We start from the raw sequence: 13,888 nt of genomic DNA on the forward strand, positions 1-13,888 counted from the left end.
ATCTGTCATCTCACGGCAGAAAACACCTGAAATAATCTGATTTTTACTGTTTATCTAGAGAGCAAATATCCTTCAGATCGCTATGTAGCACACAGATAATATCATGTGAGTGAAGTCTGCATCTGTGCCCTCCCTTCAGCATAGGAGCTGCTGTTCAGGGTGGAGATCTGCTGCCTTCCTCCTCCTCTTTACATTCTGGACTTTTCAAAATAGGTGTATAAATTGTATAGCTCATGGTGCCATGGTTCTGATCTTCTGCAAGGCCCAGGTTTGGGGAAAGGCCGGTGCTGTTGGTGGATCTGGCCTCTGGATTTGTACAGCTGAAGGGAGATGAGGATCTTGGCCCTCCTATTACCTGCTGTCGGTGGCAGGAGCAGGTTTGCTGTTCCCAGCCTGGCAGGGTGGGTGTTTGGAACATCCTTTCTCCCCCGAAGGGGTTGATTTCGGGAGCTCCCTGGCTGGGCTGTGACCAGCGGTGCTCCAGCCGGGCCCTCAGGGTGGGTTTGAGCCCACACATACACTGGCTCAGGGCTTTCAGTTTTGAGACAAGCCTTGGTCAGCCCGTGGCAGCGATCCCTGACCTGCCCAGGGAATCACGCCCTTACTCTTCCCTTAACCTGTGAAAAACAACCACCCCAGCCGTGGCATGTCCCCCGTCCATACCGGGGGTCCCAGCTCCTGTCCCCTTTCCCGGGGCTGCAGCGGGAGCTCCGGGGGGACTCGGGAGCTGTGAATCATCCCGGCACCTTCTTCCCCAGAAATCCCCGATTGTCCCTGGTGGGAGGGGTGAGGTGCAGCCACCGGCCCCGCGTCCCGCCTGGGGGTGACACGGGGGGCGGCGGGCACTGCATCACCCCCGGTTCCGCACCCCCAGGCATCGCTCCCCGCGGGGGCCGGGCCGGTGGAGCGGCGCGCGGCGGCGGGCGCTGTCCCGGGTGCTGAAGCCTCCCCCGCGGGACCGGCGGCGCACGGGGGTGGCGGGGCCGGGGCGGGATCCCGGCGGAGACCCTTCCCGCGTGGGGCCCGTGCGCGTGGCGGTACCGGGGGTCTCGGCGGGGCGGGGCGGGGGTCTCGCGTGGGCGCGGCAGGCCTGGCCCCGCCCCGCGCAATTTTAGAATGAACCGTGGGAAAAACTTTGGGGGTGTGCGCGGGGCCGGGATCCCTCCGCCGGGCGGGGGAGGCTCCGGGCTGAGCCGCGGCACCGCCTCGGCGCGCGGCGCCCTCCGCGCGAGGGAAGAGCTCCGCAGCGCGGCGGCGCCGGGACCGCGGCGCAGCCCCGGGGACAGGGCTCGGCCCGGCGGCGCCGCCGCCCCCGGGACAGACGCGCCCGCGGCAAGATGGGCGCCCTGGCCCTGGCCCTGGGGATTTTCCACTACCTGGGGCTCTACCTGCAGCTCGGCGCCGCCTCCCGGCACCCCCCGTGGGACGCCCCGGCGGCGGGCAGCGGTGAGCGCGGGCAGCGGGGCGGGCGGTGCCGGGGCGGTGGCGCGGGATCCGGAGCGGGCGGCTGCCCGGAGAGGGGGGGTCGGCTGCGCTTGGAGCGCTCCCGCGGCTCGGTCCGCCGCCGTGTCGGTTCACGGGGCTGCCGGTCCCGGCGGTGGGTCGGGACGGGCGGCGGGGGGGTCCCGGTGCCCGCGGCGGCGCTGAGCTCCGCCGCTATGGGCAGCACCGCGTCGCGGTCCGTCGCGCCGGCGGCTTCGGGGAGCTGGGAGCGGGGGGCGGCCGGGGCTGGGTTCCGCCGCTGCCGTCCCTGGGGCGGCCTCTGCCTCCGCTGCTGGGCTCCCGAGCGCGGGGGGGCTTTGCACGGTGCGTCCCGGTGCGCTCCCCCGTGCACACCCCGTGCAAGGGTGTATCTCCGTGCACACCCCCGTGCAGCCGCCGTGCCTCTCTGCGCGGTGCCACCCGCCGCTGGAGGCGGGAGCACTCGGGCTCCGCTCCCGTCTCCCGTTCCTCTGCCGGCTCCGGTGCACGACAGGTCGGCGGGTCCGCGGTGCTGCCGAGCCCGGCCGGGGCCCAGCCGGGGGCTGGGAAAGCGGAGCGTCTTTCTGCAGCCTCCTGCGAAAAAGTCTGTCCTAACGTGGGGATCAGGTGACAAGGGACAGAGCCCCCTCAGAGGATAGCGCTGAGACCTTCCTTGCTCTCTGCGGGGTGACACGGGCGGGTTTAAGCCTGAGCTCGAGGAGTGTCCATGGGGTGCGTGCTGGGTGCCCGGTGCCCGGGTCGCAGCTGTTCCCCTTGCCCAGCTCTGCAGCTCCCGGCACGGCGGGAGCCGCTCTCTGCCCCGAGGAGCCACCAGGCACAGAGACTGCAGGGCCGTGGGGTGTTCAGTGTCCTGCCCGGTGCGGTGTGTGCCGACCGTACCTGCCTGCACGGGAAGGGGTGATTTGCCTTTGTGCTGGAGGGGCAAAGGCAGGAAGGTTTCTGGACCTGCCAGCCTGGCATGCCGGGAGGAGATGTGGGCGAAGAGCCTCCATTAGCCACTGCTGCTCCCCTCAGAAATTCAGCAATAGGCAAATAAATAGTGAAATGGTTGCTGTGAGGGAGCAGGGAGCAAAGGAGAAGAAATATTCTGGGAGGACGCGTGCACTTTGGAGCCACATTACAGCTGCTACTATGAGCAGTTCTGCAGCAACTCACTTAATCACAACAGAAACCTTTATTAACGATACTGAAAAGCAGTGAATAAATGGGTCATGTATAATAAGCCATTTGTGTTCAGTAGGTGAATACCAATTTGATAAAAGCTGTGTGTGCTGAAAACCTGTATAAATTGCTGTTTAGCAGATCGGAGATTGATCATTTCATTACTTGCTGGTACAGCGTTCCCTCCACACCGCGAGAGCTTGGCGGGTCGGGGCGCAGAGTGGGGCTGGGACCGAGGGGATGGATTCGGCAGGGGGTGTGCAGGTCCTGCCAGGCTCTGCCCGCAGCGTCCGGCACTCGCCGCCATCTCTGCTGGTGCAGGCGGCCTGGAGGAGCCTCTGCTGCACCGGCACAGCCTGGTAGCGCGGTCACTGTTACTGTTAACTTGCCCATGGCAGATGCAGCGAGGGAGCTGAGCAGGAGCCGGGTACGCTCTCAGGCATCGGCAGGTGGCCCTGAACACCTCTCGGGGCAAGGGCTCCCCCACCCTTGTGAGCTCCTGCCCCTGCTCACATGGCAGCCAGGGCTGCTCAGGGAGGGAAGAAGACTGTTACAGAAAGTCCTTTCCCTGCCCCCACAGTAAAGGCTCTACCTCGTTGGAGGATGGAGGAAGGATGGAGGAAGGACGGGTTCCATCTGCCCCGCTGCCCCCAGGAGAGTGCCCAAGCTGCAGGATCCTCCCGGCATCCCTCCCCTACCCACAGCGCTGCCGCGCTCTCCTCCTCTCTCCTCTCTTCTCCTCGGGCTGGCGCCTTCAATTATTCATGCCCCCCGTTGCAGACAGCCTGTGCACGCTGGGCTGCTGCCGTCGGCTTTCAAACCAGCGCTGGCTGGGAAGCTCCAGCCGCCTTCCTGGCCTGCCAGCCCCAGTGCAGGACACGGAGAGCCCCTCGGTGAGCAGCTGGTGTTCCCGAGGAGGAGAAGCTCTTTCCTGCGTCGTTTTCAAGCGTTACTGTCTCACCGTCACTAGATCTGCTGCTGAAGGGCTGAAGGCTGGAGGGAGCAGCGCCCCAGCTCCCCAGGGTGCTGCCCTGCTCCTTTCTCGCACACCCCAATGATTATTCTATCAATTACTTTTATAAACACTTTGCATTCTGCTGGATTTTTTCATGCTTCCTGATGGGAATTCTCCACCCGATGTGTTTTTCCTGCTGCTGTTCGTGCAGTCATTCAACACAATTACTTCTGACACCTCTCCTCATCAAATGTCTGTGCTTTCTTTTCCCTTGAAGAAGCTGACAGACGATGGGCCAGACACTGGGAATTATTACGTTAGGACAGTGACAGCTAATTTTAATCATAACGTTCCCTGCGAGCGAGGCAGCAAATCAAACGAGCAGCCGGTGCGGCTGCGCGCGGGCCGGAGCCGTGGGCAGCGCACCGGGGCCGGGGGGAGGTGGAGACCCGGGGGGCTGTCAGCTCCACGTCGCTCCCCCCGTGGCTGATGCTGCTCCAGGGACCAGGGCTGGGCAGGCGCCCAGGTGGGGACAGGTTCGGGTGCTCCTCCTATCATGGGTGCTCTGGAATTTTGCTGCGTGGTTTGAGGACTCGTGTGCCCCAGGATGGACAGAACATCCCGACCCAGCACTGACAGCTCTGCCTTTGTCCCTGCTCCTCTGCTCCGAGGCTGTGGGTTCAGCTCCTGCCTGGCTCCTGCACTGCTCTGGGGCTGGTGCTGGCGCTGGGCTTAGCTGTGCCAGGTGCATTTGTGCTTTTTACCATGTGCTCCATCCAGAGCTGCTGGGACAAGCCCACTGGTCACAGGGCAGGCAGAGCCAGGCGGGCGGCACTGTGCCTGCGAGCACTGGGACAGACACCAGCACCATGCGTGGCGTGGGCAGCTCTCTGCAGCAATTACTGGTGCCAGTCGCTTGTGTTTTGGGTGTTGGGTGTGAGACCAGGGGAGCTGATCTCCAGCAGAGTGGTGCTCCTTCCTGCCTCATCCCGGCTCCTGCCAGGTGCCCTGCCTGCTGGGACCGTCCCTGTGTGTGGCAGTGAATGATGGCTGCATGGTGCTGCCAAGGGTCCCACCGAGCCATCCCAATGGGCCATTTTAGGTTTTTGCTACTTATGCTGTCAGATAACTGCTCCTCCTTGCTCCCCTCGGGAGGCAATTGTCTGGGAACCACGACGGCTCCGGGAGGCCGCTGGGAGCAGTGAGTCCCCTCTCCTGCTCAAAGCTCCTGGCACCAGGGCTGGAGGGTTCTCAGTGCTGGCAGCTCTTGTGCCGGCTGCTAAATCCTGGGCACGGGAGGGCTGCAGGAGCTGGGGACAGCCCAGCCACAATGGTTCACTCTTGGAAATACTCACAGGTTTCAAGGTTAATTCCCGCTCCCTGGCGAGGTGAGCTCTGGCCGGATCACAATCACCAAATTAGCTGGATTTTTTAAATTTTTTTTTAATTTATGCTGCAAATTTGAGCTAATTCTGCTGCTAATATGACAGTAAACAGGGGCAGAGAAATGGCACTCCTGTCCCAGCGTGCGGCAGGCACTCCAGCCTGGGTCTTCTCTTGGAGCCGGGAATTGCGGGATTGCTGGTGGGGAGCAGGTCCCGCGGTGCAGGGGCCAGGCTGCCAGCACCCACTGGCACAGCCGGAGCTGCCCAAGGGCTCTGTGGCTGATCTGTGCCCGGCTCCAGCCCTGGGCTGTGTCCCTTCCCTGCCGTCCACTGGAGCTGCTGGGGCTGGAGCTGCATGCCCGGCTCTTGCTGGTGACGCCGGCTGTCGTGCCACTGTGCTTATGCACCCGTTTGTGGCCATGATGTGTTTTTGGTGCCCCGCGTCAGCACCCCTGCTCGCAGGCAGGTCAGGAGGAGCGGCTGACACAGCTGTGCCTGGGGTTATGCACAACCTGGTCTTGGCCCTGGCATGGGGGCGTGGGACCTCCCCAGGTGGGACCCCCCACTCCCCACTGTCTGCCTGCACCCTCCTGCCTGCGCCGCGCGGGGCCGCGGGGCTGGATCCTGCCCGCTGCAGGGGGGAAACCAGCAGACGGTATATCTCTGGTTTATGAGAGCACCAAGCTGTCCCAGCAGGCGTTTTCAATTCCGTTTATCTGTGTTTCCCCATTGAGTTCATTTTATTTCCCCTGATTTTTGTTTCCTGGAAGATTTATCGATCCTGATTCTCTCAGTTTATGACAGGTACAGGCCATAAAGCACGCGGAGCAGCCAGCCCGGCACCGGCCCCCTCCCTGTCACTGGGAGGATGCAGCACCGACAGCAGCACTGGGGAGGGGGTGGTGATGGGCAATGGAGGGGCTGGGGTGGGCAGGGGGTGGCTGAGCTGTCCCATGGCCCTGCTGGTGGCGATGGTGGGAGCTCAGCCACCCCGGTGCAGCATCTGTGCCCCCCGTGGGGCTCCTCATGGCTGGAGCTGCCGGGCAGACTGTTTCTCCTCCACCTGTGTCCCTGTGGGGTGGCAGGACTGGGGTTGGGGGGCACAGCGTAGCCAGTCACCACTGTGTCACCTCTGTCTGGGTGCCGGGGTCCATGGTGTCCACCAGGGAGGGCACATGGTGCTGCTGAAGAGATGGGGACCAGCCCCTCTGTCCTCCCCAAAGGTGTCACCTCCTGGCAGCCCAGTGGGGCTCTGGGGCCTGGGAGGGCTCTGCAAACACACTCTGACCTTCCTCCCGCTCATCTTGCCCTGCTCTGTGGCCCCAGCGTGTGGTGGGAAGGGGTCCCAGGGCAGGGGCTCCCTGGAGGCGCTGGGTGCTCTGGATCAGCGGGTCCCCAGCAGGACCTGCCCTCCTTTGGATGCACTCTGAGGTGCCCGAGCCCTGGGGTTAATTAATACATACGCTTCCCAATTAAAATCTGAAAGAAGATGCTTGATTCAATCAAACCTTTCCTCCGCTCAGCTGCCAAATTCCCACCTGTGGGAGCAGATTTTAATTGTGTTTGGGGTAATTTGGACACGGCTGGAGCCCTCAGGCCATTGCCCCCACTCTGTTCTGTGGGGTCCCGGGGCTGGGGGGCTCTGCAGGGACCCCTGCCTCTGCCATCACTGCTGTCCCCAGGAATCCCACGGAGCAAAGCCTGATCCCGGTGTGGCTGGGGCGCGTGTGGGGAGGGTCGGCTTGTGCTGGTTGCGGGATGAGCTGTTGCCACGTGCCGGCAGCACCGCAGCCGCCTGCTCTCCCGCACCCTCGAGCCTGGAGCTGCTCCCCAGCCCCAGTTCCCTCCGCTCTCGGCACAGAGGGCACCGGGATCCCAGGCAAAGGAGGGTGCAGCACCTGTACTGGGAACCCACCTGGGGGGGAACTGGGATTCCCAAACCCCCGTGCTGGGTGTTCCCCCCAGTGTCCTGCTCAGATGGAGTAAAGGGAAGAGAAAAGTGTATGGGATTTCCATCCTTCTGGAGGGACAAGGAGATTTTAAAGGCATTAACTTTTCTGTTGGGGCTGATAATTGTTCATTTTCAGAGAGGATCAGGGCTCTGTGAGCAGTGATGGGATGTGTGTCCCGGGTGTTCTGGCAGCACTGGAGGGACCCGCACAGCAGCTGTGAGCGGCAGCACCTGTGGCATGAGGTGGCCGCTGGAGATGGGAGGGGACAGGGCACCTGGCACAGACACAGTGGGACCCTGATCTGGCGTTTGTCACCAACCCGGGCTGGGCACTGAGCACTGCGGGGCAGGAATGGCAGGGCTGGCCAGCCCCGTGCTGGAGCAGATTCCAGCTGGACCAGGTTTGTCTGGTGCTGCTGCCACCCCAAAGTGATGCTCTTCAGGTGGTGGGGACATGGCAGGTGGTCCCTGTGCCCCGCAGCCCCTGCTCGTCTCTGCAGCCAAACGGTGCCCCAGGCAGTGCCGGGGGTGGCAGCCCCAGGTCGGCTGTGCCAGCGCTGGGAGCTCAGCCCCATCCCTGTGTGGTGCCAGGCTGGGGAGAAGCCACCACAGAGTGTCACAATAACATTTGCTGGTGACCTGCGCGCTGGGGCCGTCTTTACAGAGGAACAATATTCTCTCCAGAGGAGATGAAAAGAATTCTAATTACATCTCCAAACAATATTTGTTTTGAGCGAGGAAAGCAAACCATATGGCATGTGGGAGACTGTTTGGGGGCCACATTAAACAAGGATTTGTTTTTCATTTATGCGCTGATCTGAGCAGAGATGTGATCATGTTTTGTTTATGTATTCCATCCCAGAGGCACATGGGGTCCCGTGCCCACTCTGGGTGGGGACCCAGGGGACAGGGTGGGCCCAGAGGCTTCTGCTCCCCCTGCTCATCCCGCTGCTCTTTGCAAGGTGCTGGGACCGGGGGGCGCTACCGGGCTGGGGAGGGGCCACTGTGGTAGGCGAGGGGCAGCGGAGACAGGAGGGTCCATCTGCATGGCAGGGACCTGTCCTCTCTGCATGGCTCTGGCCAGGGAAGGGTCTGGGCGCTCCTGGTGACACTGCTCGCGTGGCCAGTGGCTCCGTCCCTCTCTGAGGTGGTGGCGCGTCCCCGCAGCCCTCGCTCTGTCCCCCACAGCCCTCTTCACTGAGACCCCCCACGACATGACGGCACAGGCAGGCGAGGACGTGGAGATGGCGTGTTCCTTCCGCGGCAGTGGCTCCCCCTCCTACTCCCTTGAGATCCAGTGGTGGTACGTCCGCAACCACCGGGACTGGACGGACAAACAGACGTGGGCTTCCAACCAGGTAACGTCCCTCCTGCTCCGGCAGCGGCGCCGGGAGGTAGAGCCAGTCAAGGTCCCCAGGGACTGAGCTTTGTCTTTGTGCTTGTCCCTTCTCCCATCTCATCACTGACTCGTCCCCTCGCATCATCCTGCATCTTCCGCCCCCCGGCCCTCCCTTGTTCTCCTGGTTTCCGTGTGGATCAGGCTCAGCAAACAGCTGCCTCTTTATTTCTCTTTCTGCTCGCACAGAGATAAGGGCCAAATAATGGGCAGGCAGCTCTAGGTATTTTAATGAGCCTTTATTATTGTGTCTTTGGCAGAGCTACTCCTGGCATTACCATAAATTGAGAGCCGCACCGGGGCGACGCTACTGCTGGGGAGCAGGGCTGGGGGTGTTGAGTGGGGCTGTCAGGGCACAGGGGCTGGGGGTGCCTGGTCTGGAGGGGCTGCGTGACTATGCGGGGACCCCGGACACCTGGGCCCTGGTGCTGACAATGACACCAAAGAGGACCCGGGGCGCTGCCGATTTAGCCGATTTGGGAATACTTATGGTGGTCAGAGCAGGTTCTGGTTGTGAAGGGTGGGGGTCACTGGGGACAGGGTCACTGCCGCGGGGGCAATGCTGTGGGCAGCTGGTCCCCAGGTGGCACCTGCTGATGAGCCAAACTGCAGGGGGGCCCTGGGGGAGCACCCAACCTCCTGTTGCCGCCATTCCCTCCCCTTCCCAGCCACCCACGGTCCTGGTTGCCCTGGATGCCCGGGTTTGCCCTTCACCCTCCTCCCCACTCCCTCCTCCTCCTCCTCCCTTGTGGCTCCTGTCCCCCCAGCCTGGCTGATGATTCTCTACCCTCTCTGCTCTCCCTCCATCTGCTCGTCCCACCAGCTGCCGTTGTCGCCGCCGGAGGATCCGGGGAAGGATGCAACCAAGATTAGTGTGAGTTTCCCCGACAGTTCTTGTGGGGGCTCGGGCCGGTGGCACCACTGGGACGTTTCCCCTGGTGCTGCCACATGGAGCTGGGACTGGGGGTTCTCCTGGGCTTTGGGTCCATGCACAAGGCTGGGGGCTCCGGATGAGGCGTCCGGGCGAAGTCAGGGCTGCTGGTCCCGCCGGTGCTGCCGTGTCGTGGGTTGGTGACACTGGGTGGGCTGGACTCCCCCAGCCTCGACACCTCCACCCCCAGTGCTGAGGATCACAACTGGACCAGGAGCCCCATTGCCTGCTGTCGGCATCTGAGCGACACGTTTATGCTGAGAAAATAATCTAATTTTCTAATTTACTCGTCGGATTAGCATCCCAAAGCCATTTAGGCTCACGTGAGCAGAATGAGGAGACACTAATCAGTTAAATAAAATAAACGCTCTTGGCTTCCCGCTGTCAGGCATGTGCCCCCTACTGCTGGCCTCCCCTCCTTGGGGGGCTTCACGTCTGGGGTGCCACGGAAACTCAGCAATAGCGGAAGGTGGGTCCCCCACCACCCCTGCCCGGGCACCGCGCTGGTGTCGTGTCCGGTTTCCCTACCGTGTTGGGATGGGGCTCGCCCGGCTCCCACGGCCCCTCTGGGTGGGAGAAGAGACTGGGGGGACTGCAGAGCCCTCCTGGGCCAGCCACCCCCTCAGCTCAGCCGTCGCATTTTTCAGTATAATTAGGCAGTTAATTGCACACTGGAATGTAATCAATGCGTGTGCATGTGTAACCAGGATTTATTTTGAGGTGCTCAGGGTGCGACGCTTCTGCCGTCTCCTCCAGATCAAGCCAGCAGGGAGAGGCTTGAGTTCCAAACCTTTTTTTGTTTTTGTTATTTTAAATGTCCTTGATTATTAAGTGTTTATGGAACAGAGGAGATAAATGAACACGAACAAGGCACCACGAACGGTTCTGATAAAACGTGCATTACAGGTACCGTGGCAATTGCCTGAGAACAAACGTCAGCGTCCAACAATGCAAGATGATGTAAATCAGATGCAGAAACCGCTGTGTCCGGCACCCCTGGGCCAGTTTTTATCCATCAAAACACACTTGGTGTCGGAGGCACCGGTACCGGCTCTGCCAGTGCCACCGCGCTGTGCCGGGATGCTGAGGGGGAGCTGCTGCCGCCCTTTGCTGTGCGGTACCAAACACGGCAGGTCTGGGGTTATTTTTTTCCCCCTTGAATTCTTTACACCTGCTGCTTTGCCCCTGAGCAGCGTCGTGTTGCAGAGCTGAGCTGGGGCCGCGCACCGCCCTGTCTGTCTGTCCGTCCTGCTCCCACAGGGCTGCTCAGTGTCACCGTCCTGTCTGAGCCTGCAACTCCGGGAACATCTTGACCGTCACAAAACTGTCCCTCCCGCTCATCACCTGCCGTGGTCTGAGACTCCGGCAAATTGGGGGTTTCTTTTATTAGTTATCAATTTCTCAGCCATTAATTTTGGTGACTCCTTGCTCCTAGGACACGCAGAGGTTGTTTTGAAGCTCCTTTCCTCATGCTGCTGCCCACGTTTGAGTGCTGTCCCCTTTGCCTTTTGGGCCCTGAGTTTGTGGGTCTTTGGTTGCAGCTCCCAGCCCCATTTCTAAACACCATAAAATCTTCAGCTAACAAACGCAGCGGCAAGTAGAAAAATGGCCTTTGCCATCCAGTGTGATTATAGGGAACAGAGCCAGGGGCCTCGGGGCAGGTTATAAATCTGATTTATTGACCCAGCCGAACAGCAGCCACAGCTCTGGCTACCCAGTCTTAAATTTCATGGAGTGATAAATACTGAGAGCGAATCAATTTGGTAGAAAAGCTAATTAGCCCGCGTGGTTCTGCATTGATCTCGGAGCCCACGCGGCTGGGCGTGCACTGGGGACTCCATCACCGGGGCCGGGGTCCCCCCGTGCCCACTGCCCTTCGCTGTGTCCTCCCCGGCATGGGGATGGGCACAGTGCGGTGGCACGTGGTCAGGGGTGGCAGTGACCCCCGTGTGCGGGGCTGTGGGGCTCTGGGGCCACCTGACCCCTCTGCCCTCTGCAGGTGGTGAAGGTGGTCGGCAGCAACATCTCCCACAAGCTGCGTCTGTCACGGGTGAAGCCGGCGGACGAGGGGACGTACGAGTGCCGGGTGATCGACTCCAGCGATGGCAAAGCGCGGCACCACAAGGTGAAGGCGTACCTGCGCGTGGAGGCGGCGGGGGCGCCCGGGCACCCCCAGGACACCCAGCTGCGGGGCGCCCCGCCGCCAGAGCCCCCCGTGCCGGGCTCAGCCCACGCACACCCGCACCCCCACCAGCACCGGGCTGGGAAGGAGCTGAGGAAGCGCTCGGCAGACGCCTCCTGCGTGCTGTAGGTGCCGGGGATGCCGGAGCCCCCGCTGCCCCGGACTCAGCGGAGCCATCGAGGGTCCCGCACCCCTGCCAGAGACTGGCCCCACTGCCCCGTCCTGCCCACCGCCCCCACCACTTTCTCCCACCTGCCACGGCCACACCAGCTCCGTTTTGGCTCCATCCCTGTGACACATGCTGGCTCGGTTTTATCCCCAGCCCCGTGGCGCAGCAATGCCGGGCTGGGTGTGGGAGCAGGACCGTGTCCGTGCCAGGGTGGCACCACTGGGGCTGTGGCAGGGCTATGGCTTTCGCCCACACAGGTCTGCATCCCCCTGGCCCCGCACAAGGGGGACCCTGCTGCTCACTGTCCTTGCGGTGCCACTGGCCATGCTGTGCCCCGGCTTCACGTGCCCGGTGGAGCCCCCCTGCCAGCAGGACCCTCCCACCCGCCTTGTGCTTTGCAGAACCAGCGTCTGTCCCGTAGGAGCCCCAGGTTAGTTGCTCTGCTCCCACCCTGCAGTATGTAGATAAGTTCCAGCATCCATTCCAGCCCAGGTATATTGCCCCTCCTGCCTGTTCTGTCCCTTTTGCCACTGCCCACCCCAGCACGTCGAGGCCCGAGCTCAGTGGAGGAGGAGGGCACGGCACGCTCCCGGCACGCTCCTGGCACAGCCATGGTGCTGTGCGCTCTACTGTGCATCACCCAGTTGAGCAGCCTGCCCTCTGTCCGTGTGTGACCAGGGAGCCATGCCATCGGAGCTGGGTCACTGTCACCCATCGCTCCTCCTGCCCTTCACGTTTCACAGGGATGGGGGGCTCAGGCACCCTTTCTCTGTCCCCGCTGCCCGGGCATCCCCTTTCTCCTGCCGCACAGCACCGCGCTGCCCAGGCAGGGTCCAGCTCACGGGCTCTCATCTTTCAGTGTGAACGGCAGAGCTCAGCCCCCGTGGGCAAACGCCACTGCTGGGGACAGGGCTGCGGGAGGGAGGGGGGTCCCGAGTCTCCCCATCTGGGTGCCGGGTGCTGCTCCCTCCACCTGCCCCCACCGCCCAGCTTGCCGCCGCCAGACCCGCTGCAGCTAATAAAGCTCTTTAAACAAAGCCTCTGCATCTGCGGTCTCTGTGCCTGGCATGGCCAGGTGATGGTTCTTTGGTGCTGGCTTGGTGAAAAAGAGGGCACGGCTGTGGCTGCCCTGGGGGCTGCTGGGGATGGCAATGGGCAACATCATCATCATCATCATAATTATCATCATCACTTGCAGCTGTGGGCTCAGAGCATTTAAAAGCGGCAGCTGGGAGCTCCCTATCCTGCCAGAGGCCTGTGGGTGTGGGATGTGGCTGGGTCTGGGTGAGCAGGGGCTGCTCTGTGGTGGGGTGGGTGGCGCTGGGGCTCTGGCCCCTCTGCCGGGTACCAACCCTGGCCCCTGCCTGGGCTCCCGGAGCGAAGGCCTTGTCCCTGGCCAGGTGGGAGGTTGGGTCCCCAACGTGGGTGCTGCAGCCCCCACCCGTGGGACAGCAGCTCCCAGCACTGGCAGCGCCCGCTCAGCCCCGGCTGCTGGGAGTCTGCCGGCTGCTTTGCGGTTATTAATCCCTGGAGCTCCATCGCGCTCACCTCTTGCTTTGCTGATATGAAGCGATTTGTCATGTGTTAGAGTAACAAAAGCAAGAGCTGCTGGGCCGGTGTCAGCCAGCGGCAGAGGAATGGCATGGCGCGACTGGTGACGGTGGGACGCGGCGAGAGCCACACTCCCCTTTGCCACCCGCTGTAGGTGTCACCGAAGAGCCGTGGTCTCAGGGCAGCAAATGGCACGGGAGCCTGTAACCACGCGGGGTGCTTTGTTGGGAGAGAAATATCCAGCAGCTGCAGGGCAAGGAGCTGCCGTTGGACGTCGTGCTTTGCCACGAGCACCAACAGCCGCCGTGCCGCAGCTCCTCGATGGAGACCTGGGGCTTATGCTGCACTCCACGGTCCTTGTCAGGGACCCGTATTGCTGCAGGGGGATCAGGAGGTGTCAGCCACGGGTGCAATAAAAAATCATCTACAGAGGAGGAAAATGGAGAGCCGGAGCTGCTTTGGGGGGGGTAAAAGGCTGCAAATCACCTCAAATGGAGAGTAAACAAATTGCTGTGTGGTGTAGTAATTTGCAAAACCTAGAGGCAAGCTTTAAAAATAACAGGTTTTATTAGAAGAGATTAATTTTGCTGAGTTTATATGAAATCTTGGGAGCGGGAGCTGGAGGAGAGGACAGCGCTGGCTGCGTGTGCAGGACCCCGTGAGGCCGTACCCGACCTGGGGTGCTGGGGCTCCCCGTGCTGTGGGGTTTGTGCTGGAGGCAGCTG

The 13,888-nt window shown here is 62.1% G+C and overlaps 1 protein-coding gene across 2 annotated transcripts; it reads left to right on the forward strand.

Moving 5' to 3' along the window:
* Positions 1 to 1,149: 1,149 nt before the first annotated feature.
* VSTM2L (V-set and transmembrane domain containing 2 like) lies at positions 1,150 to 12,649 on the forward strand. 2 transcript variants are annotated; one of them, XM_065032091.1, is made up of 4 exons: positions 1,150 to 1,446; positions 8,102 to 8,292; positions 9,154 to 9,204; positions 11,261 to 12,649. In XM_065032091.1, exons 1-4 carry the CDS (start codon positions 1,338 to 1,340, stop codon positions 11,570 to 11,572), a joined length of 663 nt encoding a protein of 220 aa, XP_064888163.1. In that variant the 5' UTR covers positions 1,150 to 1,337; the 3' UTR covers positions 11,573 to 12,649. The 2 variants fall into 2 exon arrangements, with proteins under 2 accessions (XP_064888163.1, XP_064888162.1); XM_065032090.1 differs by having other exon boundaries at positions 1,196 to 1,446; positions 8,123 to 8,292.
* The last annotated feature ends 1,239 nt before the right edge of the window (positions 12,650 to 13,888 follow it).

The sequence above is a fragment of the Columba livia genome, chromosome 16 (genome assembly GCF_036013475.1).
Source record: "Columba livia isolate bColLiv1 breed racing homer chromosome 16, bColLiv1.pat.W.v2, whole genome shotgun sequence".
Taxonomy (NCBI): domain Eukaryota; kingdom Metazoa; phylum Chordata; class Aves; order Columbiformes; family Columbidae; genus Columba; species Columba livia.